Source organism: Komagataella phaffii, chromosome 1, assembly GCF_000027005.1.
Source record: "Komagataella phaffii GS115 chromosome 1, complete sequence".
Classification (NCBI taxonomy): domain Eukaryota; kingdom Fungi; phylum Ascomycota; class Pichiomycetes; order Pichiales; family Pichiaceae; genus Komagataella; species Komagataella phaffii.
In genome coordinates this window covers 296988-320697 of record NC_012963.1, presented here as the reverse complement: position 1 = coordinate 320697, position 23710 = coordinate 296988, and the positions used below count along the sequence as shown (strand labels likewise).

Sequence of the window (23710 nt, the reverse complement as noted above, 5' to 3'; positions counted from 1 at the left end):
TTCAGTTCTTTCACAACATTGGGAAACTATGGTTACAACGCTTGGCTTGTATTCGGCGAAAAGATTAGAGCCAATGAAAGCAGGCCCACTAAAAACTGGCAAGAATTCATGTTGCTTGCTTTCGGTAAGATAAAAGGTAAGGTTTGACCCTATTGTGTTAAGGTTCTATTTGTGGAAACGCTCTGGGTTGGTTTTTCCGCAAGATTAAGTACACCCCCACTCCCAATTGGTCTAGTACATGGTAACGCAATCAAAGATGCAGCAAGTCCGCATGTAATCTTCTTATCCCGAACTGCACATACCTTCATTGCGATAACGAGCTTCCATTTCTGGTTACATTCGAAGCCGTTACTATGTCACTATGAGTCAAATATCATTCCGTGTGTAAACTGACTTTTTTTTTTTGACAGTGTATGCAACTTTCTGTTCCTGATTCAGCAGCTCGAGCGTGTCATAATCTCGTTTGTGCCACTTTTTTCAATCAAGACACCCTATCCACAACAAGTCCAATTGATGATCCCAGTTCACGCTCTATCTGGCCTGTCCAAAGTATCTACTATCTACCCGTGTAAGTCCTGCCAACTCTCTTTCCCAAAGCGTCTGTTACGCTTTCTCATCCAGCTCTTGACGGACGACATGATTATATGTAACACGTATTACCACGTTTCAACTCCGAGCACGTGATGGCAACTTTCACATGCCACTGACTGAGAATTTTTATTTCTCCTAATCTCGCATCAGCTTATCTTTTCTTATAAATTTAGCCTTATCCCCCTAGCTACAAAATCTTTTAAACTTGCTTTTTGACAAACTAACCTTAATGACTCAAACCACCCCAAATCTGAAGGAAGAAGTTACTTCCAAGGAGCAACTCAACAATCCGCTCAAGACTGTTCACCATCTGTCACAGTATCCTTTGCTCAAACAGGCTTGGGAGTATGTCGTGGGATTTGCTTGGGTTGGATGGGTTTGGACTAACGTCATTCAACTATATACTATCCTGAGAGTGAACGTGGTCGATAGGGTCCCCTTTGTGGCTTCTCTATTGAATGCGCTAGATAGTTCTTTCGAGTACCTGGTTTTACAAACCACAGATAGAGTGCTTCCATTTTTGACTGAGCTCACATATCAAGACTTAATCAGCATCCCAGTCAAAAACTATGAATTGCTTTCTAAAAGGGTATCAACCAGATGGGAAGACCTCAAGCGTTCAGTCCGACCTGCACTCAACCCGGTATTGAGACCAGGGGGTGATGTTCTTTCAAAGTTTGTTACGAGCCCAGAAGATTATGCGGATGAAGTTGAGAGACTCTATTTGATTGCTTCCAAAACCTACGGAAATATTTACGAAAAGGGCCAAATTGTCACTTCGAAAATCAACTCCGCTTACCAATCTGAGCTCAGCTCAAAGGACGATCAGAAGATCAGTGACAAAGCCTTTGCTGCTGCCCGTACCTCCAGAAAACTATCCAACGAGTTTTACGACAATTTCAGACAGACGACCAATACTGTATTGGAGCAGACTAAGGGCAGCGTAGATCAACTTTTAGAGAAGGCTGACAAGGGGATCAAGGATACTGCATCCACGATCAACAAGTCACTTCGTTCTAACACAGTTTCCGCAAGTGCATAGTAGTTATATCTTTCTTTTTACACATCAATATCCAATACCCGATTGTTTAATAACATGAATTAGGAATTACCCACTTGCTCTTTGTTTCTTTACTGTTTGTATTTATCCTCAGACTTGCTCCTATTATCTGGATCGAATTGGTTAAGCCCACCTAATAATGCTTTTGAAACAGCTTCTGTTGTTCCAATGATGGGTCGTAGCACAACCACAGGAGTTGCTTTCATCACCTCATATGCAATATTAGATGTACGGTTGTCCTCTGATACCTTAGAGCTTGCTTTGGATATAGCCCGCTTAGCGGAGTCAATATTCCTACCAAACGACTGGTACGCAAGTTGCAGCCCTTCCTTCATGGTAGTAGGCTGGTTGGCATATAAGCTGATAGTTTTTTGAGACTCGTCGGTCTCTTGCTCCTCGTACTCATCTTCAATCTCGTTATCATCCAGAAACAATTGGCTATCCAACATAGTGTTCCTTAAGTGCGGTTTAATTTTATTCACTAAATCATCTTCATCGTCGTCGTCGTCATCGTACTCTTCATCAAAACGATTGGCTTCCCGTAGCGAGGTCTTCCCAATGATAGACTCGTTCATTGATGTCTTTTTCAAATTTCTCTCGTATGTTTGACGATCGGTAATGACATAGAAGTTGCCCTCATCAGAATCTCTTCGTTGTTTCCTCTCTTTAACCTGAACTGGCATTCTAGCCAGATTTCCTTCACCACCCAAAACTTGCTCAGTATTTTCAAGAATGGTTTGCGTTCCAGCCACCAGCTTGACTCCCAGCTTCAGTAGTTCGTTTCCTGTGGTCTTTGCAAATGAAAAGGCCCCCTTCCGTACTCCAGTAATCAATCTTCCATCTCGACGATACTCTTCCATAGGAATAGCAATTAAATCCTTGAATCCGGAGCTAATTTTAACAACCGAGTTGATAGATGCTAACCCCGAAAGAACACCTTTCAGTTGATTGCGAGTAATATCAGGTGTCCATATTCCGTTTAGTATGGGATTTAACTTGGTTATTTTAACCCCATACAGTACAACATCTCGAAGAACCATTGAAGCCTCATCAAGTATAAAAAAGTTCATAAACTCACTAGTCTTTCCAGATCTTATTCCTGCATAATCAACCGTCTTGGGTTTATAATCTAACTTTAGACGAACTGGGAAAACGTGAAGTTTAGACACAAAAAGATCATCGTCATCGACCACTTGAGGAACAAACCTCAAGTCCTTAAACTCTCCAAACCTAGTCAAAAAGTCAAGGGTGTCTTGGTCTACATATAGCCTCAATGGTAACACGTTAGTCTCTATTCTCATCTCTGTAGTGGCCAACAACCTAGTGGGTCTAATTGTAGCAATATCCAGATGGACCATCTTTGAATTCAACTCTCTAGACCCAGCTTCCTTCAAATATGTTACAAATGTTTTCCATGTTGAGGTGGGAATATTATCAGTAATTAAGAAATCATCCACCTCAACAGAAATTCTATTGACAATCTCTGCTGAGTTGGGATTTCGAATACTCGATTTATTTTTGATTGTTGTGGGATCAAAAGAACTTAACAGCTTGAAAGTTATGCTCAGATTTCGTAATTCCAAGGCAACTTTATGAAAAGTGGACCTCTTGAGTTTCAGGCGTCTAGTTTGTGGAGACGATACCTGCGACTTTGAACTGACAGAACTTGGAGACTGTGTCTTGTCTAGAGAATCTGAACTAGCTCTTTTGAAGTTTACATCATTGTTGACCCTTTCAGCTAACAAAGTTGGCTCCATTCCAACTGGGAGGGATAAATGTATGGATTGATAAAGGGTTTCTTCTATCACTGGTTCCGAGACGGAACCACTCGTGGCAGAGTCATCATCAGTTTGAAGAGAGCCTTCATTACCAGAGTTGGAGGCTGAGGAATCTCTCCGCAACTTGGTATTCCTAATCTTCTCAATTCTGGAAAGCTCTGCAGCTGCTTTGGCTTCAACTCTTCGCACTGCGTTCAAAATCGATACTCGAGTTTCCTTCCAATCATAACCATCAAATAACCTGATGTATACAGCTTCAACACTAAGATTAAGTTTGAAAGGCACATGTTCTGTGTTTCTTGTATTATCCATAAAAGAAGTATGGTAAAAGTGATCATGTTTCATGTTGAGAGAGTTTTCCAAAGAAATGTCATCTTCGGAGTTCTCTTCAAAGACTTCAAGATCCCCATAAGTGCGATTGTCTAACCCTTGATTCACAGATTCATGTTCGTAGTAGTTATCAATTATCTCCAACGAACCGTCCGAATACACTTTTGGTCTGAATGCACCATTCAACGCTGTTTCTGAAAAGGTACGTGTTTTTGTCGCAGCAACATTATTTGAGTCTTTTGTTTTCTGTGGAAGAAATGCATCAAAGTCAACGTCTTTAAGAGCATCCAAAGGAGTTTCAGGTTGTGTCCTGTACTTTTGTTCAAATGGAACTATTATCGGTTGTCTTAAATCTTTGATTAAGTTAAGCAAACACTGTAAGGAGTCAGCACATATATCGAGACGTAAAGTATCACACATAACATTTACATTAACAGGTGCTATCAGAGATGCGCTGCTCTCAGTTTCAAAAGAAACGGAGACCGAGGAAAGCATCCCCATAGAGATATATCCCATGTCCATAAGCAACAGCAAGAAAGAATTACCCAAAGGATGTGAGTTTTTTGAATCCAGTTTTATCTCATTCTTTAGATTCTTTGTATCATCTATCAGTAAGGGCGTAATCTCAGTTAGAGACGATGAGATTGAAAGTCTTTGAGAACCAAAAGTCACAGTTCCACATCCTTTCTTGATGAACAAAACAGCTTTACTTTTCAAGCTTACTGGATTCAATTCAATAATTATATTGTTTAGGTGGAGACTGATGACAAAGTTGTTTGAATCACGAGCTCTATCTTTGGGACCAATATCTTCTTGGCGCTTCACAATTTCCCTTTCCTTCATATTGCATTGGTGCAAGAATGAGAACCATTCACCGTAATAATGAGCAAGACAATCAGCCAGTTGGATCGTCAGAGACGATGATTTCAACCTAGCAATTAGCATTGGTTTTTTGTTTCCTGGAGCATCAACTTTCTCCAGTATCAATTGGGACGATAATTTGTGGATTCTAGCAACGTCTAAGCTCCCAACAAAAAAGTCTTGAAAGCCTTTAACATGAAAGTTACAATTAATAGACTTTATTCTACCAGAGACATCACCAAATCCATTCAAAGCTTCTTTCAAAAGAAATGAAACAGAGTTTATTCTAAGAAATGAGACTAGTGACGAATGGGAAAACATTGCCCCTGTTTGGGAACCAAGAGCCCTGGGATTCCTGACAGGATTTCTGGAGTTGAATGAGGTCCGGAAAACTGTTTTCTCCTTAGCTATATCCATCTTCGGATGATTCACAACTTTCAGCTGCTCAAAAAAAAGCTCCAACGAATCAATCAAAGAAGTAAAATCTGACATTGTCATTTCTAGCTCAATCAGTTCAATTTCCGAAGCATTAGGCGACAAATACGAACATTGGATTCCAGATTTATCGAAAGTTTTCACCTTCTTCGGCTTCTTGAATAGATAAGTTTTCAGACCATTGATTAATAGTATCGATTTATAAGAGTCATCTGAACTGAGAGAAGAGGAACTGGAAGGGAGATCTTTGGATAAATGGGTAAAACCAGTACACTTCTGTTCGCTTTTTTCACAGTTTAGACAAAACGGCTTGCGTTCGTCACACTTGACTTGTCTTTTGCGGCAAGTTAGGCATCCAGAGTTTGTTGACTTATGAGGCTGCATTTTAAATCTATCTTGAGAGGGAGGGTCTCCTTGTACTTGATTTTCCTTGAATTTACGCTCTACTACTATTCTCTCTACTTCTATAACTCCGGTATTAGAGTTAAATGATAGAGGAAAGGAAGTTAATTTCACTTTGTCAGAGGATGTTAACTGTAAAATGAATTCAAAAGATGCCGTTTGTAAATAAATTTCATTTTCCTGATCATTATTTGAGTTTGACTGTGGGTTGGAAAGCGATGCCAGTTTTGCTTTCTGGTACTGATAACTTTGCAACGAATGTAACGTACTTGGTATCTTCGAACAAAATGATAACAAATGGTTCAATACCTCTTCATTGAGATTGAACACCCCAGGCTTTGGACATAGTATAGTAATATTGTAAAGGTCATTATCATCGTCAAGGATCATTTCAAATCGTACATCGTAATTGGAACCTGGCTGGAAGGAAAACACTTCACTAGTTTCAGACTTATTCATTTTCAGAGTCTTTAGTGTTCCGGAGAGATTACCTTCAGAGACCATTGCTAATTCAAGAGATTCGATACTAAGACAGAGTGAGTTATCTATTGCAAAAGCACCATTCTTTCCCAGTGCTGAATTTAAAGAAATCACAATTTCGTTAATTTTCAACTCTTTGAAGCCAGTCGAGCTGCTAGTACTGATTTGATCAGAAAACTCTGGTTCCTCTTGTAGCCCATCTTTAGAGCTGAATGTATATGTAGTTGTGTTACTTGTCTTGGACTTTGCAGAGTGAACTCTTAAAATTTTAAGTCTCTTGGATAGTGTTTCCAGTAATGCTGTTAGAGATTCGGGAATCGGACTCACTGCAACGTGAATTTGGTCAATAATGATGGATACATTTTCAAAACTTTGTAACCCTTCGAACGTGAGCGTACCTTCATTAACGTGTCCTAGTGTAACCGAAGGTTTTGTTTCAGATGGATGACGGGTTGAATGCTTCGGTTTCGTAAGTAGTTTGGAGGTTGCACTCATATAGACAGAACTTTGTGAGTTGAGCATACTGTTTTCAAGTTCCTCTCTGCTTCCTATAAACGATGACGACATGAAATCTGTTGGATGTGAATCAAAGGAACTACTCTCATCAACCGAATCATCGTCTTCACTATCATCTTGTGATTCACCTTGGGGTTGATCTCCAGGATAAACTGAAGGCTTTAAAACACTTAACTCAGCTCCTTTAAATTCAATTTTTCTAACCCCATCCGTAGTATCAAAAGATGCTTCTTCAATGCAGATCTGAAACGTACTTTCGTCTGTTATAATAGTCAGATTGATATCTTTTAACTGAACCTGGAGCCTAGAAAGGGCCATTTCTACAGCCTTGGCCATCATGTTACCCATTTTGCTTGGCTGTTTGGGGTTCTCTTTATCAGCAAGTGGGCTTGAATCATCATCATTAGCCACATTTTTTGAAGAATCATGTTCATCATCCAATTCTTTATCTGTCTTGGGAAGTTCATTGTTGTCTTGGTCAACGAAAAAGACTGAAGTGGCCAAATCAGCAGTGCTTTGATAAAGGGAAAATGATAGCTTTCCAGGGTCAAAATCTACTCCATTTGTCATAGAAGGAGCCAGAGTTAGGTTGACACCCGTTGCTTCAATGTTGACACCATTCGATAAAGTGAGAGTCAAGTCCATATCATCGACCACTCCATTACGAAGGTAAAAATTTGGGATATCGACCTTATCAGGATCTAACTGAAGTTCCTTAAGATGCACCTTGGAGTTGGTCCCAAGAGAGACATCTAAATTGGGAAGGTCAATCTCCGCAAACAAAGACAGCTGTTGCAACACGTAGCGCAACAGCCGTTTTTGTATATTTTGTGGCATCCAAGCTGCCATGCTGAGGATTGAGGGCGGTTGTGTTTGTATTGAATACTTGTATCGCTTGCCCTGATCGTTGATAGTGCAGGCTCGAAGTGGAGCGGGGGATCGAGGGCTGGCAGGAGATAAGCCTAGGCGGAGTATTCCGCGCTACAACTGATAGGTCTAGTAGGGTGACAGGGGAATTTTGATCTTGCGACTAGTTACAGGTATTTATTGGTCTATTTCACCAGTTGGATATGCTTAGGTGGTTTTTGTCGGTATTTTTCTTCTCTTAAACGCCCCTTTCCTCCGAATGCACGAAGAAGCTGCTGGTACTGAGAGGGCTCAGTATCCTTGGCTAATTCTCTAAGATGCAACTCCATCTTATCAGCTTCTGACCGAATTTCGGAATTTGAATCGGAAAGATCGTCTTCCTTGTAAATTTCGGAATCTGGTTCAGACTCTGTTTCATTGTCATACAAGCTTCTCCAGCAAATGTCTTCCTTCTCTTTTAAGAATTTCAAATACAAAAATTTGGCCAAACTGGGGCGCACGCTAGTAACGTAGGTATTCAAAGCCCAGTCATCATCTAAAGATGTCGGCATTGGATGAGCCATCTTTGAATGTTTTCCATTAAATAAGTGGTCGACGCTGATACGGTACCCAAAAGCATTTTCACTGGTTTTCTGGTTGATTTCACGAACCATCTTGCGATGCTCAAAGCTCTTGTAATTTTTTTTTAACAGATCTTCATTAAGCGGTGATTCAGAGGAGTCATTGTCTCCACTAAGAAGTTTTTCGATGTCAATTTGCTTGTCTAAAGTGGTATTGCTGATTTCCTTGGATACATTTTGAATTCTCTGCACCATCTGTTCGTCTATTGGAGATGCAAGAACAAACAGATAAACTTTTTTCTTGAACTTCCCGGTCTTGAAAACGATTCTGTAGTTATCACTGAGTGTAACATTAGGATCACTCTTCTTATTAAGAATTCTGCATAAGATCCTGTTGATGATCTCCATGCTAAACTTATATTCTGTGTTGGCAATCTTGGTACTGAGAATTCTTTTCAGATCTGGGGTGTGGGTTCCGAGGGGTCCCATTATCTTATCCTGGTCTTGGACGTCGTTTTTGGTATTTAGTGTGGATTCTAATGTGTCACTGTGTAGAATATAGTCAATCTCTTCCAAAGGAAGGTACTGAAAACCGAAAACTTTTTCAATATTGTGGTATGCTACAAATATCCCATCCATGTTTCCTATGCGGGCTTGAAGAGAATATTTCAACATTGTAGAACGCATCAGCTCGTAAAATTCACGTTCAAATGATTCGTACTGATCATGAGCTCGTACGATCTGATACCCCGTGTATTCATCACGCTCTACATGAGAAATGTCATGACGAACGGCGCAGACGGCTCTCGTCTTGATATCGAACGACTTGTTTCCGTTCGGAAGTCTTTGATCTTGGCAATCAAGTTGTGATCGCAAAATAAAGTTGGAAATTTTGCTGAAATTGTAAACGCTTTCGCCGTGAAATGTTTCCTTGACCTTTTCAAAAGGTACTTTCGAATCAGCTCTGAACTGGTTGTAAATCTCCGGAGGACATACTAATAGTCGCTCCATGAAATGTCCCATTAAACTCAGGACTATTTCGTTATCAGCAGAATGATCAGCTCCAATTGCATATCGCCTTTTCGAAAATGGACAATCTGGACCTTCTGTGTCTTTTCTCATGGCCAGTACAACACCAGGAATGGTAGCACCTTTCGTGAATCGGAATCGCTTTTCTTTGAAGTTCTTCGACAGTACATCTCCATTGATCCCCTTCATATTAGATAAAAGAAAATGCATATGCGAGAGAATTCCCGTGACCGCACTTGTTGAGGTGTAAAAATTGGTCTTGTGTTCTTGACATAACTTCAACAGGTTCTTATCTTTCTCACTCGGTACAAAAGTTCCTTCCAGAAGTTTTTGGTTCAATTCTTTCAAAGGTATCAAGTTTTGAAGGTAAGGATTAAAATTATAAACGCTGGATCTTGGATCTTGCAGGAAGTGGTAATTGAGAGGCTGGAATAACACTCTGTCCAGCCGATGTGCTAATTTAGGAACCTTCCGCACATTACTGAGGTCTCCACAACGAATGGATGTAAGCGGGATCCCGGAATCTTTAAGTATAAAAGAGGGCCTGAAAGTGGTTGGATGGAAACTTACAGGTTTCAAACGTGGGCCTCCTCTTTTTGGAGTGGTCCAAGTGGAGTAGACCCTCATGTACGATTAGTCGAAGTAGTTGAATTCAGTACGCTTGCATGGTACATGAATTTTTTTTCCCCTACTCGCGTCCTAAGAAGAGATCACGAGAATTGTCACGTGTAGAAAGCTTTTTTTTGCTTTAGAAATAAACTTTTTCTCTCTCTTACCTTCTAAAACTGACACCTCACGTGACATATTTCTCTTCCTCTTCTCCTCCGTTCGGCAATGCTTGAACAAAACAACCACGTGACGATTATCCGCCCGAACTTCTACATAAGTCCGTTAAATTCGAAGTACAGCCAATCACCTATTGACAATCTGAAATCGGAGGTCAGGTCGTGCTAAGAAGGGAAATTTTATCAGATTGATCAGTGCCATCGTATAAAATATATATTAAGTAAGGAGGGCCTCATATTACAAGTTTTTTCCGCCCTAAAGAAAAGTTCTGTCCGAGTACGAGTGATAGGCAGAGAAGACAGAAACACAACCGAACTTTGCCATGACGACAATACAGCCTTTGGCCCCAAGGATACAGAACGATTCAAAGCCGATTACTAAAATAGTAACCTCCAAGGAGTGGGTATTGCCTCCTCGGCCAAAGCCTGGTAGGAAGCCCAGTGTAGACACTCCCACGACCAAGAGAAAGGCTCAGAATAGAGCTGCCCAGCGGGCGTTCAGAGAGAGAAGGGCCAACAGGGTCAACGAACTGGAGGAGAAATTAATGGAACTGGAAAAAGAAAAGAGCATCAAGGAGGGTATATTGAATAATGAAATTAAGAAACTGCAAAGGGACAAGAATATGCTATTGAGGAGACTTGAAAAGTTGGAGAAACAGATAGGCATAGAAGGCCAGACCGACAGGCTACTGGCAGGTAATGACGGCGGGTTTGATACTTCTCCACAACAACAAATATCACCTGCGCCTTCATCTACTGGGAATGCTCCTTCCTCAAATGCTCCCTCTCCGAACTCGGGTTACCGTCCAGAGTCTACACCATATACAGTTGACAATTCCATGTCGGATGGCGGATCAGACAGTCCAGATTGCGGCCTTTGCATGAAAGATGATTGTGTGTGTGCCTCTATTGGCGTGAAGGAAGGTACGACGCAGGCGTCGTCCATGGAACTCTTCAAGCCCATGAAGGCAGTTCCCTTGAAAAGACGACGTGTCGGTGATGATGACGGGAATGAAGTTGATTTCACAAATGCCTTCAAGAAGACTTCGTTGTTTGCCTCACGGGAAAACAACTCATTTGTAGCACTTTCTAGAAGTCAAACTCAAGCACAGCCGCAACAGATTCAGAATAGTTCCTCCTCAAATGGTAACAACGACATGTTTGCGACCTCCAGTGCGGTTGATACCAATATAGAAGAATGTGGATTCTGTTCTGATGATACCCCATGTGTCTGCAGAGAAGTTGCGAGAGAACAGGCTCAACTTGAAAGGGCCAACAAAGAACTATTAGCCGAGACCAGTCTTCCGCCTATCATCAACGGAAGGGCCAATTCTCTCACTTCCAACGCCAGACAATCGTTGCCCGTTTTGCATCCAGGTCCTTCTGTCTCTCTTAAGACAGATGCCCCAGCAATCAGCAGACACGCCAGTAACAAGGATCTCAAGACTCTCAGCACGGTGGTTACTGCGCTAGCCGAAGGAGAATCTCAAAATAGAGGCTCATGTACAGGTAACCCAGGAACTTGCTCACAATGCCAACGGGATCCGATGTCCACTTTATTCTGCACAACCATTGCCAGTAAGGACGAAGAGAAGGCCCCACTACCCAAAATTCAGGATAACGTCTTCATACCATGCAGCGACGCCTACAAGACGCTGTCAAGACATGCCAACTTCAACGAAGTGAACTTTAACACATTGATCGGGAAATTGACCACCAAGGGAATGCTGGTTGAGGCTGGAAGCGTTGCCAGTGTCCTGAGGGAACTGGACCGAAAGTTTAGTAATGCATAAGAGGATATATATAGGAATGCAGTAATAATATTAGTACCCATTAAGTGGGCTAAGCCATTGGAAGGCCGTCTGACTGATGGTGGTGTTCTTCTCATTTAGATAGTGCATTTGCAACTACCGTCTGAGATTGAGTTTGATGTGAAGCTCCAGCGCCAAAACAGTATAAGAACCTTATCTCCGCATTATTGTTCTTGCGTAAAAGTTTGTGTGAAGAAACAGGGGTAGTTGCGCAGATTAGTTGTAATATGCGCATAGGATGGGTCATTGACTTCTTTCCTCGAAAGAGCCACACCGTTAGCTAAAAAAGGACGCGCATCTACCCCAAAATAGAATGTGGGGAAATAGGACGCGCAACTTCCTCTCAATCACTGGACGTCAGAAAAACAAATGCGCAATCGAGTCACCCTCCGTGATACCCTCCGTGATACCCCCTCTCCGTCTATTCTGACAGCGTCTCCCCATGACGTTTCAATCTACTTAGAAAAGATTTCGTTTTTTTTTCCTTCAATTACACGATCTCATCTTCTGCAAGGGTCTGGAGGACATCACCAATCTGCGACTCCATAACTTAGTCCTGAGTTTATATTTACGCTTCATCTGATGAGTAGGAAGAAAAAGTTTCACGAAATTCCCCCGCCAACTTGCCCTTCGGAATAAGCAGCCACTCTCCTTCTGCCCATAGTAAGCTTGCGCGAGGCCCCAACTTGGCCAGAAACTTTAAATATGCCAAACAATCTCCCCCAATCTAAGTTCTCCCTCTTCTAAAAAATGGCCCTATCTCCTACCTATCAGGGCTACATATCTACCACTGGCGACGCGTTGATCGTGATCCAGGCAGCTCTAAATAACCATTTGAATCTTCTTCCCCGAAGACCAAGAGAAAGAGAGCGAGATGGGCTAATACGATCAGGTAACGTATTTGTTTTTGTCGAGCAACGGTCTCATATCAAACGATGGACCGATGGTATCCCCTGGTCTCCATCTAGAGTCCTTGGAAAGTTCTTGTTGTATCGGGAACTGGACAAGGATACCCCCAAAAACTCGCAAAGTGACGAAGATACTGAGGAGGGGAGAAAGAGGCGAAAGACTTCTGTGGATGTAACCGATCCAAATACCAGGCAGTTGGTGGGATCATTGGTGACTTCCTATGACTTCAAAGAGGATGGACTTATTAAAAAAACACTCTCCTTGACTTTCCAGACCGGTGCTAATGAAGAAAGGGAAACAGTGCACTTGATTAGTTATTATACTCCGGAAGATGTAACGAACCATCGTTTGAACAGGCCGTCTGACAATCCATATCTGGCCAATATCACTGTTTCAGAGTCATTATTGACTGCCTTGAGAGAGAGTACCCTTGGAGGAAGAGCAACGTCTGATGACGAGCTTTCTTTAGTCAGAAGTAACTCGTTAGAGTACCAAGAGGTACCAATGAACATATCTATGTCTTTACCTTTATCAACTCCACTTTCCTTGAACACAGGAGTAAACTCAACTACCCAGCTGCAACAGCAACAACTACAACAACAACAACAGCAACAGCAACAGCAGCAGCAACAACAGCAGCAACAACAGCAACCGGTAGCATCCCTTCCAAAATTTGATGGATCCTTTCTATTACAACAGGGTGTAATTCCAGTTCCTCATTTCATGGACCAAAAAATGGGAAGTAGCAATTCGTGGATTAACAATTGGTTTCGTCCAAATTCGTCAGAATCAAATGGGCTATCGGTTATCGGACCTCACAAGGGATATGACGAACAAAGTCCAGCAACGAGTTATACTTTGAATGAACGTTGACACAGTGTAGAATAATGAATGAATGAATGAGTAAATGACAAAATGAATGAATAAATGACAATCTTTAACTACACGACGGTACCACTCCGAGTCCTGACATCGACTCCGTGCGAACTCGAACTGCTCGTCATTGAACGAGTTCTAGCTAATCTCATTTCCATTTCTATGGGGAATTCAACTTCGTCTAGACCGTTTAGCGTGTGCGCTGAAAAGTACTCGTATTCGATTCTTTTGTAGTGAATAAACTGGCATGTAATGACGATGTTTAAGCTCATTTGAAACACGGCAGCAATAATGAAAAATGCAGAGACTTGGTTTGTACCAAATACGAGGTATGAAATCTTGGTCATATCTCCGCCCAGCCAACTGAGGAGCAAAATGGACTTGAAATTTCGAACAGATTTCACTCTGTAGAACATAAGGATCTGGGGCAAAGGCAATAAGCTCTCGATCAATAAAGATAAGGCCCCTATGATGTTCCCATACTGTTCATTCTTGTATAATAACAATTCTAAGGAAACTATTGTAGTCCAAAAACAACCTAAGAACTTCCAATAGGTCTCTTGTTCCTCCCACTGCCAAAAGTTTAAAGGGCGGGCGTAGCTGACGTCAAAAAGAAGGAACAAGTTGGCAAAGTTGCCATAAATGATGAGAACAAAAAAGAGGCGCCAAGTACTGACCCATGCCTTCCAGATCAGATCCAGGCGCTCTGGTATCCCCTCAGAGTCGTTGATCAGGCTCTCTGATAATTGGGCCACTAATTCCTGCATTTTATGCACAAATATCACGTTGTAATTGGGCATTTGTACAAGATTGTCACATGAATAGGTGTTTGATCTATACTTCAAGGCCGTTCTCAAGAGCAATATCTGGATGATAAGCATGACGATGCACTGCCTCAACAGGGTGAATTCATACTTCTCGTTGAAGTAGTACATCACTCGCAAACTTGCGCTGAGCAACATGGTGGCACAAATATCTAGCGAGAAGCCTGTACTTGACTGGCTTTGGGAGATGCCGTAAATTGTGGTGCCATAGCTGAGAAATGGGGCAAATGAAATGAAGAAATTGACGGCGTCTTGCAGGTCTGGGAGGTACTCTTCCGGAAGTGTGAAGTAGGCCATGATACCAGCATTCAGAGACCAATTAGAGCAGTGTTGACGGAGTATACAGAGCGCACGGAGTTGGTGCGGGAAGAGAAGGAAATCGATGCTTAGCTATTTCAGGTAATGAGATCGAGATGCGAGCGGTACGAAAGCGTCGTGATGATTATGTAAGTGTATGGTCTGCGTCAACGGTTACGGCACATTGAAGAAAAGAGCATTTTAGATCCATAAAAAGATTGGGTTAGTTACTTAGAAAGATGAATTAAATGCTCCTACGCACTTTTTGAGCGATGATTAAACACATGTCTACTATCTATGAAAAATGACCATTATGCTAAAGTAGGCTCCTTGAGATATTATGAAAAGAGGATGGGATATCAATCCTGATTGTTTCCCTTACTCTCAAGATCAAGCTTCTCGGAATTTGCTGCAAGTGGAGGTGAAATGCTTCGGCCTCCCATAGTGTACAGAGCGGTACCGACCACCACCATTGAAATTCCAAAATATCCCATTGCGTTGAAGGAGTTGTCAAAGAAGTAACAACTAATCAGCAAAGACACCAACTTTCGGATCATTAGAATGATGGATAGGGTTACAGCATTGTAAAGAGATGCCGTTTTATTAACACCTGCAACACAGAGGAATTGCGTCAGGCAGTTGATGAGCAAAGATCCATGGTTGGACGTGAAGTGTTCAAACTCTCTTTTCAGATTCAAGGAAACAAAAAGAAATAATGGCAATGCAAATGCATGTTGGTAGAAGAGATTCACCATCCATGTTGACTTTCCGTACTTCTTATAAGTAGTCTCCGTATAAAGGGCCATAACACAGGTTAAAACGTTGGCCAGGGTCATCACAAATATACCAAACATGTAATGTAGGTCTATAGCAGACCAATCAATGAAATTTCCCGTGTATTCAACACCTTTTGCTTCATTTTGGGCAATTTGGTTGTCAATCATTGTTATAATGACACCAATTGATAGCACCACAGAACCCCAAATCTGCTTTGCGTTGTAGGTTTTGCCCAAAAAGCAATATCCAATCAACATGGTCACGGTGACACTACTACTTCTGAACACGACGTGGACGGGTATGCCAATGTTGAACACGAAAACGTAGTTGTTCAAGACATTTGTCACGAAAAACAAAAAAATGTTCACGTAGTAGCGTTTCATAGGCACCTTAGATTCTGGCAGCCAAGAGCTGTACCAATCCTTTTTGGGGCCTGCCAACAGCACATCATCTGTCTTTTTGCCTCCTTCTCCTGGGAGCATCACGAAAAGATACGAGACTAGAGCTACGTACAAGAACTGGCAAAATGTTACCATTGTACCAACACTGTAGGTCGTCTTAGTCACCAAGGTCTCCAAGGAGAAGACGTTGCCGCAACATCCGGTGAACACCATCAAAAACGGGGATATATCGATCATCTTGACGTGTTTTGGGTTCGAACAGGGAAGGGAAGAGAAAAATAAATATAGTTCGACGGTATTTCGAGCTTCAACTTTACCGACAATAGATAACGCTATCTGGTATTAATTCGGAACACGGTGATTGCTGGAAAAATTTGAAAAAATTATCAAAGGGGTAGGGGAGTTTAAAGGGTAGTGTTTGGAAGGCTGGCAAGAGAGGTATGTAAGGATTTTGTTTTATTTTTGAATACTGTCACCGGTGTCTTAAAACTTGAATTCTGATCATCGTCATCTAGAACTTGGATCAATGTAGTTACGTAATATACCCGTTTTATTGTTGTCGTGTGACTAGTAGGACGATAAGCAAGGGGGGCATTTTGCTTTATTAACGTGAAAAAGGGCCAATTCTGCTTACGTAATAAAACTGCCCTTTGTTTAACGGGGGCACTGCGCGCGGGCTGTCAATTTACTTGAGATGTTCTCTCTTGTCCACTGGGCCAGCTCAATCCATTGACCAGTGACCTGAAAACAAGATTTACTGCTACCAAAGATGGATTTTTCTCTTACCCAGATCCTTCCTTCATTCAGTGAAGAGCTATCACAACTAAACAACAACTTGGGCACTGTTTTTGAGAACTTTTCTTCAGACATCAATGACGAGATCGTTGCCAGCACAGAAAGACAGCAGGATATCATCGCAATGACCCGCAAATTGTCAAAAACCTGTGATAAACACAAAAATCATAAGCTTGTCGTGTCCAATGACAAGTCCTTGATGCAAGATTTGGATGACATAATACTTAGTATCACCATCACAAAGAGCAGTTTAGATGAGACGATAAGGAGGCTCAATAAAGCTCAGTCTCAGCTGGGAAACGACCATTACCTTCGAAACTCGGAAAAATTGTACCGGTATTGCAAGGAAAACAAATTGATCACAACAAAAGAAAAATTACAGCAATATGAACAATTAGAACGGCAGTTGGGAGTCTCCACAAAACTCAGATTTCCCTTGAAACAAAAGTCGGAAAGTACCTTATCGTTGACGGATAATACGGTGTTGGCAGATTTCGAACCCTCACAGACTGAGAGCTCTCTAAAAAAGTTGTTTATTGATGAAGCTTCCTAATATTTATTCCCTTATCTCCTCCAGCACACCGTCTATAATCGGTTTGAAACTCTCCAAATACAGCCTACTATTTTCGTAACTATCCAATAATGATGAGTCTTTCTGGGTCTCAATCATCTCCACAAAGAGTGGATCAATAGGGATGGCTCCCAAGTATTTCAAACTCAACTGGCTCGCCAGGTTTTTGCCCCCCTCACTACTAAATATATTAGTACATTCGGCACAATGAGGACAGATAAACCCACTCATGTTCTCTACCAGCCCCAGAATTCGAAGATTGACTTTGTTGCAGAAATTTATCTCCTTCTTGACATCACTTATGGAAATCTGCTGTGGGGTGGTCACTATGATACATCCTTCGGGATTGGCAAACTGTAATTCTTCAGCGATGGCAATATGTTCATCACTAGTGCCAGGTGGAGTGTCAATTAGTAGATAGTCTAAATCCGGCCATGTTACATCTTTGAGGAATTGCCTTATCATTGCAGTTTTCTTGGGTCCTCTCCAGACTACACTGGCATCCTTGCTTCCGAGTAAAAACCCCAGTGAAACGATACTTAGATCTTTGTTGTACCGTGCTGGTACCCAACCGTTGGTAGACTGGTGTATTTTTGCATCTTCTAGGCCAAACATTCTTGGGATCGAAGGACCAGTGAGATCGATGTCTAATACGCCGACTTTGTAACCTTTTAAAACCAGTGAAAGAGCAGTTTGTGTGGTAATAGACGACTTTCCCACGCCTCCTTTTCCTGATAGGATCAAGATCACATGTTTGACATTCTTGAGGGAGTCGGGTGCTGACATAGTGATGACTAAGAAGAATGCTAAAATGAATATTGAGACTACACCACCTACTGGGAGGTACCGCTCAGGGGAGGGGGTGACACGTTACGTCCCCCCTTCGCTTAGTTCCTTCAAAGGAAGATCCAAGGATTACCTTTCGCGAGACGACCCTAAGTATACGAGCTCATCTGCTTTCCCTCTCTAATCCACACTTTGCCCTCAGGTCCCATTATAGACCGCCAGGACACGTCTTCGATCATGTCAAGGTATGTATCCAATGAACACATAGATTGGTTTTTCTGATTGATTTGATTTGCTTTACTAACTCTTGTTTAGTCGCTATTCGTCAAACTTACATCAAAGAGATAATCGATCGTCTCTGTTCGAAACACGATCTGCATCGCCATATGATGATGCTCCATCCAAGAAGGATTACAAGGCTAGTTTGCTCTCCCAGTTAGAATCGCAAAATGAGGACGAGCTAAGTTCAATGTCAGAAAAAGTCTTGATGCTCAAGAACCTGGGTTCCAGAATGGGTGACGAAATCAAGAACTCCCAGCTCAACATTGACGACCTACATAGCACAATGACAAACACACAAACGCGGCTGAAAAATACCTTCAAAAGGATGATGGTAATGGCTAAGAAAACAGGTATTTCATGGAAGTTATGGCTGCTGTTCTTCTTCCTCGTCTGGCTTTGGTTCTTTTTTGTGTGGCTTAGATGACGGCAACAGATCAACCCAACAGTTCACTATTTCCATTAGATCTCTTTACAGAGCCATTTCAACTATTTTCCACACTCATAATTATTTAACATTTGCGCCTGTATATAATGGTACTAATCGATCTTTCAATGTACACACGGACCTAAACTGGCTTCTTTCTATTGCTTGCTTTAGCTTCAGCTGGAGCAACTACATTGTAACATAGACACTTGGTCACTGGTAGATAACCATTTGGCCTCTGTATCTTTCAGGTCATGCCCCCATCTGAGAGGATCAAATGGGTTAAATGCCATCTTTTCCAGCTTCTTCAAGTAACGGTTGTCGCTGGGATCGTCTGCCAATTTTTGGATAACTTCGTCAAAAATCCAGTTGCGTGGGAGGAACAGGGGATTCACTTTAGATGATATGTTTCTTCTCTCCAAGTCAACGTCCTCATAGCCGTGTTTATTCAATCGCTCGACGTAAATCTGCAACCATTTCTCCAATTCTTCAACTATATTGTCCTCGTTCGATTTAGTAATCGATTCTGCTAGGCTTCTTATGCCTTCGTTATCTATCTCCTTTAAATATGCCTCCTGCAACTGAACAAAGAAGTTGTTGTAGTCCAGCTTAGTCTTCTGCAACATGTCCCTCAGAGGGTCAAGCAATAACTGTTCGTCGGCCTCCTCATAACTACTCAGTCCAAGCCTTTTCATTAGTAATTGTCCGTATTCTTTAGTAACAATATGCTCAAATAGAATGGCAGCCAATTCAATCACTGCTGTTGCTCGAGTCACTATTTGATTTTCCCATTCTTTTTTGATCCCCTCTTCGGTGAAGTGTGGATCACTCAGAATCGTAGGGCCAGCCCCAATCAATTCAGCCATATCTTCACCTAACCTAGTCAAACTCCAAAAGACGGCACCTGGAGTGTTGCGGTGACTGTATCGTAAAGTGTGATCTTCACTATTAGACGTAAAATCAGGATCAAACTTGTCCATGATCGCAAAAGGCCCAAAGTCGATGGAAAGACCCAAAACAGAGGTATTGTCTGTGTTTAGTACCCCGTTTAAGAAGCCGTACGCCTGCCATTGGGATACTGTTTTGGCATTTCTTACGACAATCTCTAGGTACATCAAATCATAGATAGAAAATTCACCAAACTTTTCCTCGTCCCATTCTTCTTTGACAATTTTCGCAAACTCCGGTTCTTGATTATTAAAGTTGTTGAGAACTGCTTCCTTGCCACCAAAAACATCACTAATGACAAAATCTGACAAAGTTCTCATTCCCTTTCGATCTCCTCTCCATCTGTACAAATCGAAAGTACCAATACGAATCCAGGATGGAGCAAACCGGGTGGTAATTGCGCAATTCTCAGCAGCATATCTCTGGGCCCATGTATGAGGAAGTGTTACAATCGCTAAAGCTCTGGTGGTGGGTATCCCGAGCGCATGCAGAGATTCAGAGATCACGTACTCTCTAACACTAGATCGAACCACTGCTTTCCCGTCTGCAAAACGGCTAAAAGGGGTTTTCCCGGATCCTTTCAATTGAATTTCATATTTTGAAGTGTTGTCGTGATTGTCAATTTCAAACAAATTAACAACGCGGCCATCTCCTAATTGACCTGCAAAACTGCCAAATTGCCACCCCGCGTAGCATTGGCTGTATGGAGTTGGATATTCCCTTTCCTGCGCCGTTGGATTATCATTGTAGGCCTGACCAGACACTATTCGGAAGAACTCGTTGTCATGCTCTTCAGAGTCAGGTAACCCAAGATCATTCAAAGCAGGTCGGCTAACTGTGAGTAACTTATACTGATCTCTTTTCTCTGGTAGAACCCAGGAAAAGGCACCACTTTTCAATTGTCTTGGCTTATGAGTGAGATCCCATTTAGTTTCGTCCCAAGCAATCGAAGGCTCAGGAACTCGCTCATCTGGAGGAAAGGCCTTGGTAAAACTCTGTGTTTTGCTTTTTTCGGCAAGTCTGATCATTGAACTGTAATTTCTTCTACTGGCGACTAGGAAGGTGAATGTGAATCGTTTGAAGTGTAACGATCCCGACCTAAGCATATCTCAGTGGGAAGCAAGGGTGTTTATATATATATAGAGGTATATATATATTGTGGGGAAGAAAAAGGAGAAGGAAGCTGTAGCAGTGCTAACCTAAGCTTGGCCCGTCCACCACCTTCCCTTTGCTCTTACCTGTAACGCGAAGAAGGTGAGATCAGTTGATTATATAATCAACTTCTGTCATAACTTCTGTCACAGCCTGAACGTTATGGAGGATCTGTTGAGAGAAGAATGTATTCCTTCAAAGAGTCCCCCCCTCACCAGTATTTATTAAGCCCAGATTACCTTTTGACGCCCTTTTTTGGGGCCTTCTAGACCACTATTTTTAGTCCCGCTGCACCACCCCCTGTGCTAGGCACCCTACATTCCAACTTGGGTCGCTACCCCTTTTCTTGGTATCAGACCTCAGGACTTTTTTCCCAATGCATCAGCTTGCATGCACCTAAGGTCGTGTTTACGCCAGATCACCTCAGTAAACTAAATCAATCAACACAAGCAAACTCCCTTCTCTGTCAAAGTGGTAATGCAGGTTTTGGATGCTAGCCATCGTCTGGATATTGAGGTAGAATCTCCGTTTCAACCTGACTTTGCCTCTCCCTCATTTGCCCTGAACAACTCAGAGGGATCACACGCCACCAAACCAGCTAGTAGTCCAGATCTGGAACTAGAGACGGGTCAAATATGTAAGAAGTGCGGGCTGGTCATCACAGAGGGCCATGCCTATGAACTAGGTGAAGACAGGTGGCATGTCGAATGTTTCAGTTGTTCAAAGTGCAGTAAGTCTCTTGGATGTGACTCCAATTTTTTGGTGTTAGGCACGGGTGCTTTGGTGTGTTCAGACTGCTCGTATGCGTGCACGATATGCTCTAAAAAGATTTATGACTTGGCCATATTGACGGGGAATCAGGCTTATTGCAGCTCTTGTTTCCAATGCAGAGCCTGCAAGAATCGAATAGAGGATCTACGGTACGCCAGGACTTCAAAAGGTCTATTTTGCATATCGTGTCATATGAAGTTGTTGGAGAAGAAAAAACGTCATGAGCAACAGAGGAAGAAACTGATGATCCATACCAACAACAGCAGCTCCTCATCGACAAAGCCCTCTGCTGATAATTCCAACCCGAACTCAGCAACAACAGCTGACACCTCCGTGAAGAATAAGCAGTTACCGGATTTACCCCTGCCTGCATCCTCTAACTACGCCCTGAACCCTCCTGTCAAAGTCCATCCCAGAGATTCAGCCTCAAACGTTAACACAATCTTAGACTCATTGGATGTAGAGACACCAGGGGACCCACCTCAGCCGGTCCCTCCACCATTCCCCAGATTGAGGCCCAATAGCCCTCCTATCTCTCAATTTGTGGATTATACTTTCAACTCTCCTGTGGAGCTAAATTCTGATGAAGAGCGTGTACTCTTCAAGACATCTCCTTCTACGAAGCAATTTCTTCAATCTCCCGACGTGCTAGAACATCGTAAGGCAGTTTTGATTGACGACGTTGACAGTGATGTTCACGAGTCTTCTCCGGAGGTAGAGCCAGAACCTAAATCTGAACCGACTTCAGACACCGATGTTGTTCCTAAAGGCTTGAACATCAACACAACCTCCAAGATTTTTAAGAATGACACCGAGTTGAACTTGGAAAAGTCCACCAATCAAAAAATCTTTGCATTATCCTCTGAAGAGAACGTTTCACATGAGAAGGAAAAACTCACGACTAAGATTTCACGGTCATTATCCATGAGATCAATCTCTAGTTCCAAGAATAAGCTAGGATTTAATTTTCACAGGAGAACTTCTAGTAAAGACATGGATACAGCAGCTATTTCACAACTCAACACCCCAAAAGCTCGTCAAAGACAATTTAGTGCCTCGTCACAAAGAGTCCCATCATCGGTTTCATCGCACAATCGCACGGCCTCCGATCTTATGTTTCTTAAGAACTCTAGTAAGACTGAACTAGATCACTTGGAGGCTCAAATGAAGAGAATTCAAAATGAAGTTAATCAACTAACCGTTCAGAAAGAAACGTTACAAAGTGAGATATTTGACTTGGAAAAGAATAAACAATCCCTTCTTGTAAATATTGATGAAATCAAATCAAGATTCGAAGGACTCCAAACCAGTTTAAATGAGTCCAATACTGCTGAGCAGCCCACAGACACGCCTTTAGAAACATTAGTGGAGGCTCCAATTACTACAATTATACCCAGACAAAATTCGACTATTGATGAATCATCCTTGTCAGACAATTTCAATAGCGGTTCCCTTTCCACATCTGCACCCACATCTAATTCAAAGAATAAACCAAAGGGTAGGTTCTGGAGAATGGGAAAGAGTAACAAGAAAGATATTCCCAACTCTACTTCGAATTACTCACTAAGCAATGTTTTCAAGAGCAATCCAGTTTTGATACAGTCCAAAGATCCAATGAATGAGAAACTGAATACAAATCCAGATCTCACAGAGAGAGATAATTTTTTCACTTCAATGATAAAATCAACCAGCACCAACATACTGTACAATATGGCCAATTCAAAGACAGAAAATCATCCAAATCACCTCTTTAACATGTCACTACAAGAACGTGCCACATACGAAGGACTGGAAGTGCCTATCATTGTAACTAAATGCATTGAGAAAGTTGAACAATCCGGTTTATCCTCTGAGGGAATATACCGATTGAGTGGGGGTTCATCGTCTCTGGAAAGAGTGGAAAGCTGTTTTAGTTCTCTTTCGTTGGAAGATATTACAAACGAGAAATTTGACAGGCTACACGAGAGTTTGAATGGAGACATCAACACCGTTGCAGGCGTATTAAAAAGATATCTCTCCAAGCTCCCCGAGCCTTTGGTTACGTTTGATCTCTATGAGGAGTTTGTTAATATCGCCAGATTGGATGATAAAATTACCAGCCTGAGGACGCTTGTCAATAAACTTTTACCGACACATCGCAAGACCTTATACATGCTGTGCAAACATTTGAACAATGTTGTTCAACATGGGAATGTGAACCTAATGAATGTGAACAATATTGCAGTGGTTTTTGCAGCAACGTTGGCAAGAAGTCGAGTAGTTAACTTGGAAAAGGAAATGTCTGATATCAGTGCCAGACGAAACGTTACGGAGACTCTAATCAGCCATTATGATCAGATCTTTCAACAACATTAGAGATATTTGGGTACACTGTTGTTTTATAGTATATACA

At 42.0% G+C, this 23710-nt stretch overlaps 12 protein-coding genes across 12 annotated transcripts; 6 read left to right on the top strand and 6 right to left on the bottom strand.

Annotated features, from left to right (window-relative positions):
- Positions 1-820: 820 nt before the first annotated feature.
- On the top strand, positions 821-1633 carry PAS_chr1-3_0169 (Hypothetical protein; the record flags this gene model as incomplete). Its single annotated transcript, XM_002489467.1, has 1 exon — positions 821-1633. One exon carries the CDS (start codon positions 821-823, stop codon positions 1631-1633), a length of 813 nt encoding a protein of 270 aa, XP_002489512.1.
- Positions 1634-1722: 89 nt separating this feature from the next.
- On the bottom strand, positions 1723-7302 carry PAS_chr1-3_0168 (Peripheral membrane protein required for vesicle formation; the record flags this gene model as incomplete). Its single annotated transcript, XM_002489466.1, has 1 exon — positions 1723-7302. One exon carries the CDS (start codon positions 7300-7302, stop codon positions 1723-1725), a length of 5580 nt encoding a protein of 1859 aa, XP_002489511.1.
- Positions 7303-7505: 203 nt separating this feature from the next.
- On the bottom strand, positions 7506-9536 carry PAS_chr1-3_0167 (Protein with a role in 5'-end processing of mitochondrial RNAs; the record flags this gene model as incomplete). Its single annotated transcript, XM_002489465.1, has 1 exon — positions 7506-9536. The coding sequence occupies one exon, from the start codon at positions 9534-9536 to the stop codon at positions 7506-7508; it is 2031 nt and encodes a 676-aa protein (XP_002489510.1).
- Positions 9537-10017: 481 nt separating this feature from the next.
- On the top strand, positions 10018-11487 carry PAS_chr1-3_0166 (Hypothetical protein; the record flags this gene model as incomplete). Its single annotated transcript, XM_002489464.1, has 1 exon — positions 10018-11487. The coding sequence occupies one exon, from the start codon at positions 10018-10020 to the stop codon at positions 11485-11487; it is 1470 nt and encodes a 489-aa protein (XP_002489509.1).
- A 768-nt stretch (positions 11488-12255) lies between these two features.
- On the top strand, positions 12256-13287 carry PAS_chr1-3_0165 (uncharacterized protein; the record flags this gene model as incomplete). Its single annotated transcript, XM_002489463.1, has 1 exon — positions 12256-13287. One exon carries the CDS (start codon positions 12256-12258, stop codon positions 13285-13287), a length of 1032 nt encoding a protein of 343 aa, XP_002489508.1.
- A 68-nt stretch (positions 13288-13355) lies between these two features.
- On the bottom strand, positions 13356-14411 carry PAS_chr1-3_0164 (uncharacterized protein; the record flags this gene model as incomplete). Its single annotated transcript, XM_002489462.1, has 1 exon — positions 13356-14411. The coding sequence occupies one exon, from the start codon at positions 14409-14411 to the stop codon at positions 13356-13358; it is 1056 nt and encodes a 351-aa protein (XP_002489507.1).
- Positions 14412-14770: 359 nt separating this feature from the next.
- PAS_chr1-3_0163 (Uridine diphosphate-N-acetylglucosamine (UDP-GlcNAc) transporter) lies at positions 14771-15826 on the bottom strand (the record flags this gene model as incomplete). Its single annotated transcript, XM_002489461.1, has 1 exon — positions 14771-15826. The coding sequence occupies one exon, from the start codon at positions 15824-15826 to the stop codon at positions 14771-14773; it is 1056 nt and encodes a 351-aa protein (XP_002489506.1).
- A 532-nt stretch (positions 15827-16358) lies between these two features.
- On the top strand, positions 16359-16937 carry PAS_chr1-3_0302 (uncharacterized protein; the record flags this gene model as incomplete). Its single annotated transcript, XM_002489460.1, has 1 exon — positions 16359-16937. The coding sequence occupies one exon, from the start codon at positions 16359-16361 to the stop codon at positions 16935-16937; it is 579 nt and encodes a 192-aa protein (XP_002489505.1).
- A 3-nt stretch (positions 16938-16940) lies between these two features.
- PAS_chr1-3_0162 (uncharacterized protein) lies at positions 16941-17741 on the bottom strand (the record flags this gene model as incomplete). Its single annotated transcript, XM_002489459.1, has 1 exon — positions 16941-17741. The coding sequence occupies one exon, from the start codon at positions 17739-17741 to the stop codon at positions 16941-16943; it is 801 nt and encodes a 266-aa protein (XP_002489504.1).
- Positions 17742-17978: 237 nt separating this feature from the next.
- On the top strand, positions 17979-18447 carry PAS_chr1-3_0161 (Type II membrane protein required for vesicular transport; the record flags this gene model as incomplete). Its single annotated transcript, XM_002489458.1, has 2 exons — positions 17979-17986; positions 18057-18447. 2 exons carry the CDS (start codon positions 17979-17981, stop codon positions 18445-18447), a joined length of 399 nt encoding a protein of 132 aa, XP_002489503.1.
- Positions 18448-18623: 176 nt separating this feature from the next.
- PAS_chr1-3_0160 (uncharacterized protein) lies at positions 18624-20501 on the bottom strand (the record flags this gene model as incomplete). Its single annotated transcript, XM_002489457.1, has 1 exon — positions 18624-20501. One exon carries the CDS (start codon positions 20499-20501, stop codon positions 18624-18626), a length of 1878 nt encoding a protein of 625 aa, XP_002489502.1.
- A 523-nt stretch (positions 20502-21024) lies between these two features.
- PAS_chr1-3_0159 (GTPase-activating protein for the polarity-establishment protein Cdc42p) lies at positions 21025-23673 on the top strand (the record flags this gene model as incomplete). Its single annotated transcript, XM_002489456.1, has 1 exon — positions 21025-23673. One exon carries the CDS (start codon positions 21025-21027, stop codon positions 23671-23673), a length of 2649 nt encoding a protein of 882 aa, XP_002489501.1.
- Between the last annotated feature and the right edge of the window lie 37 nt (positions 23674-23710).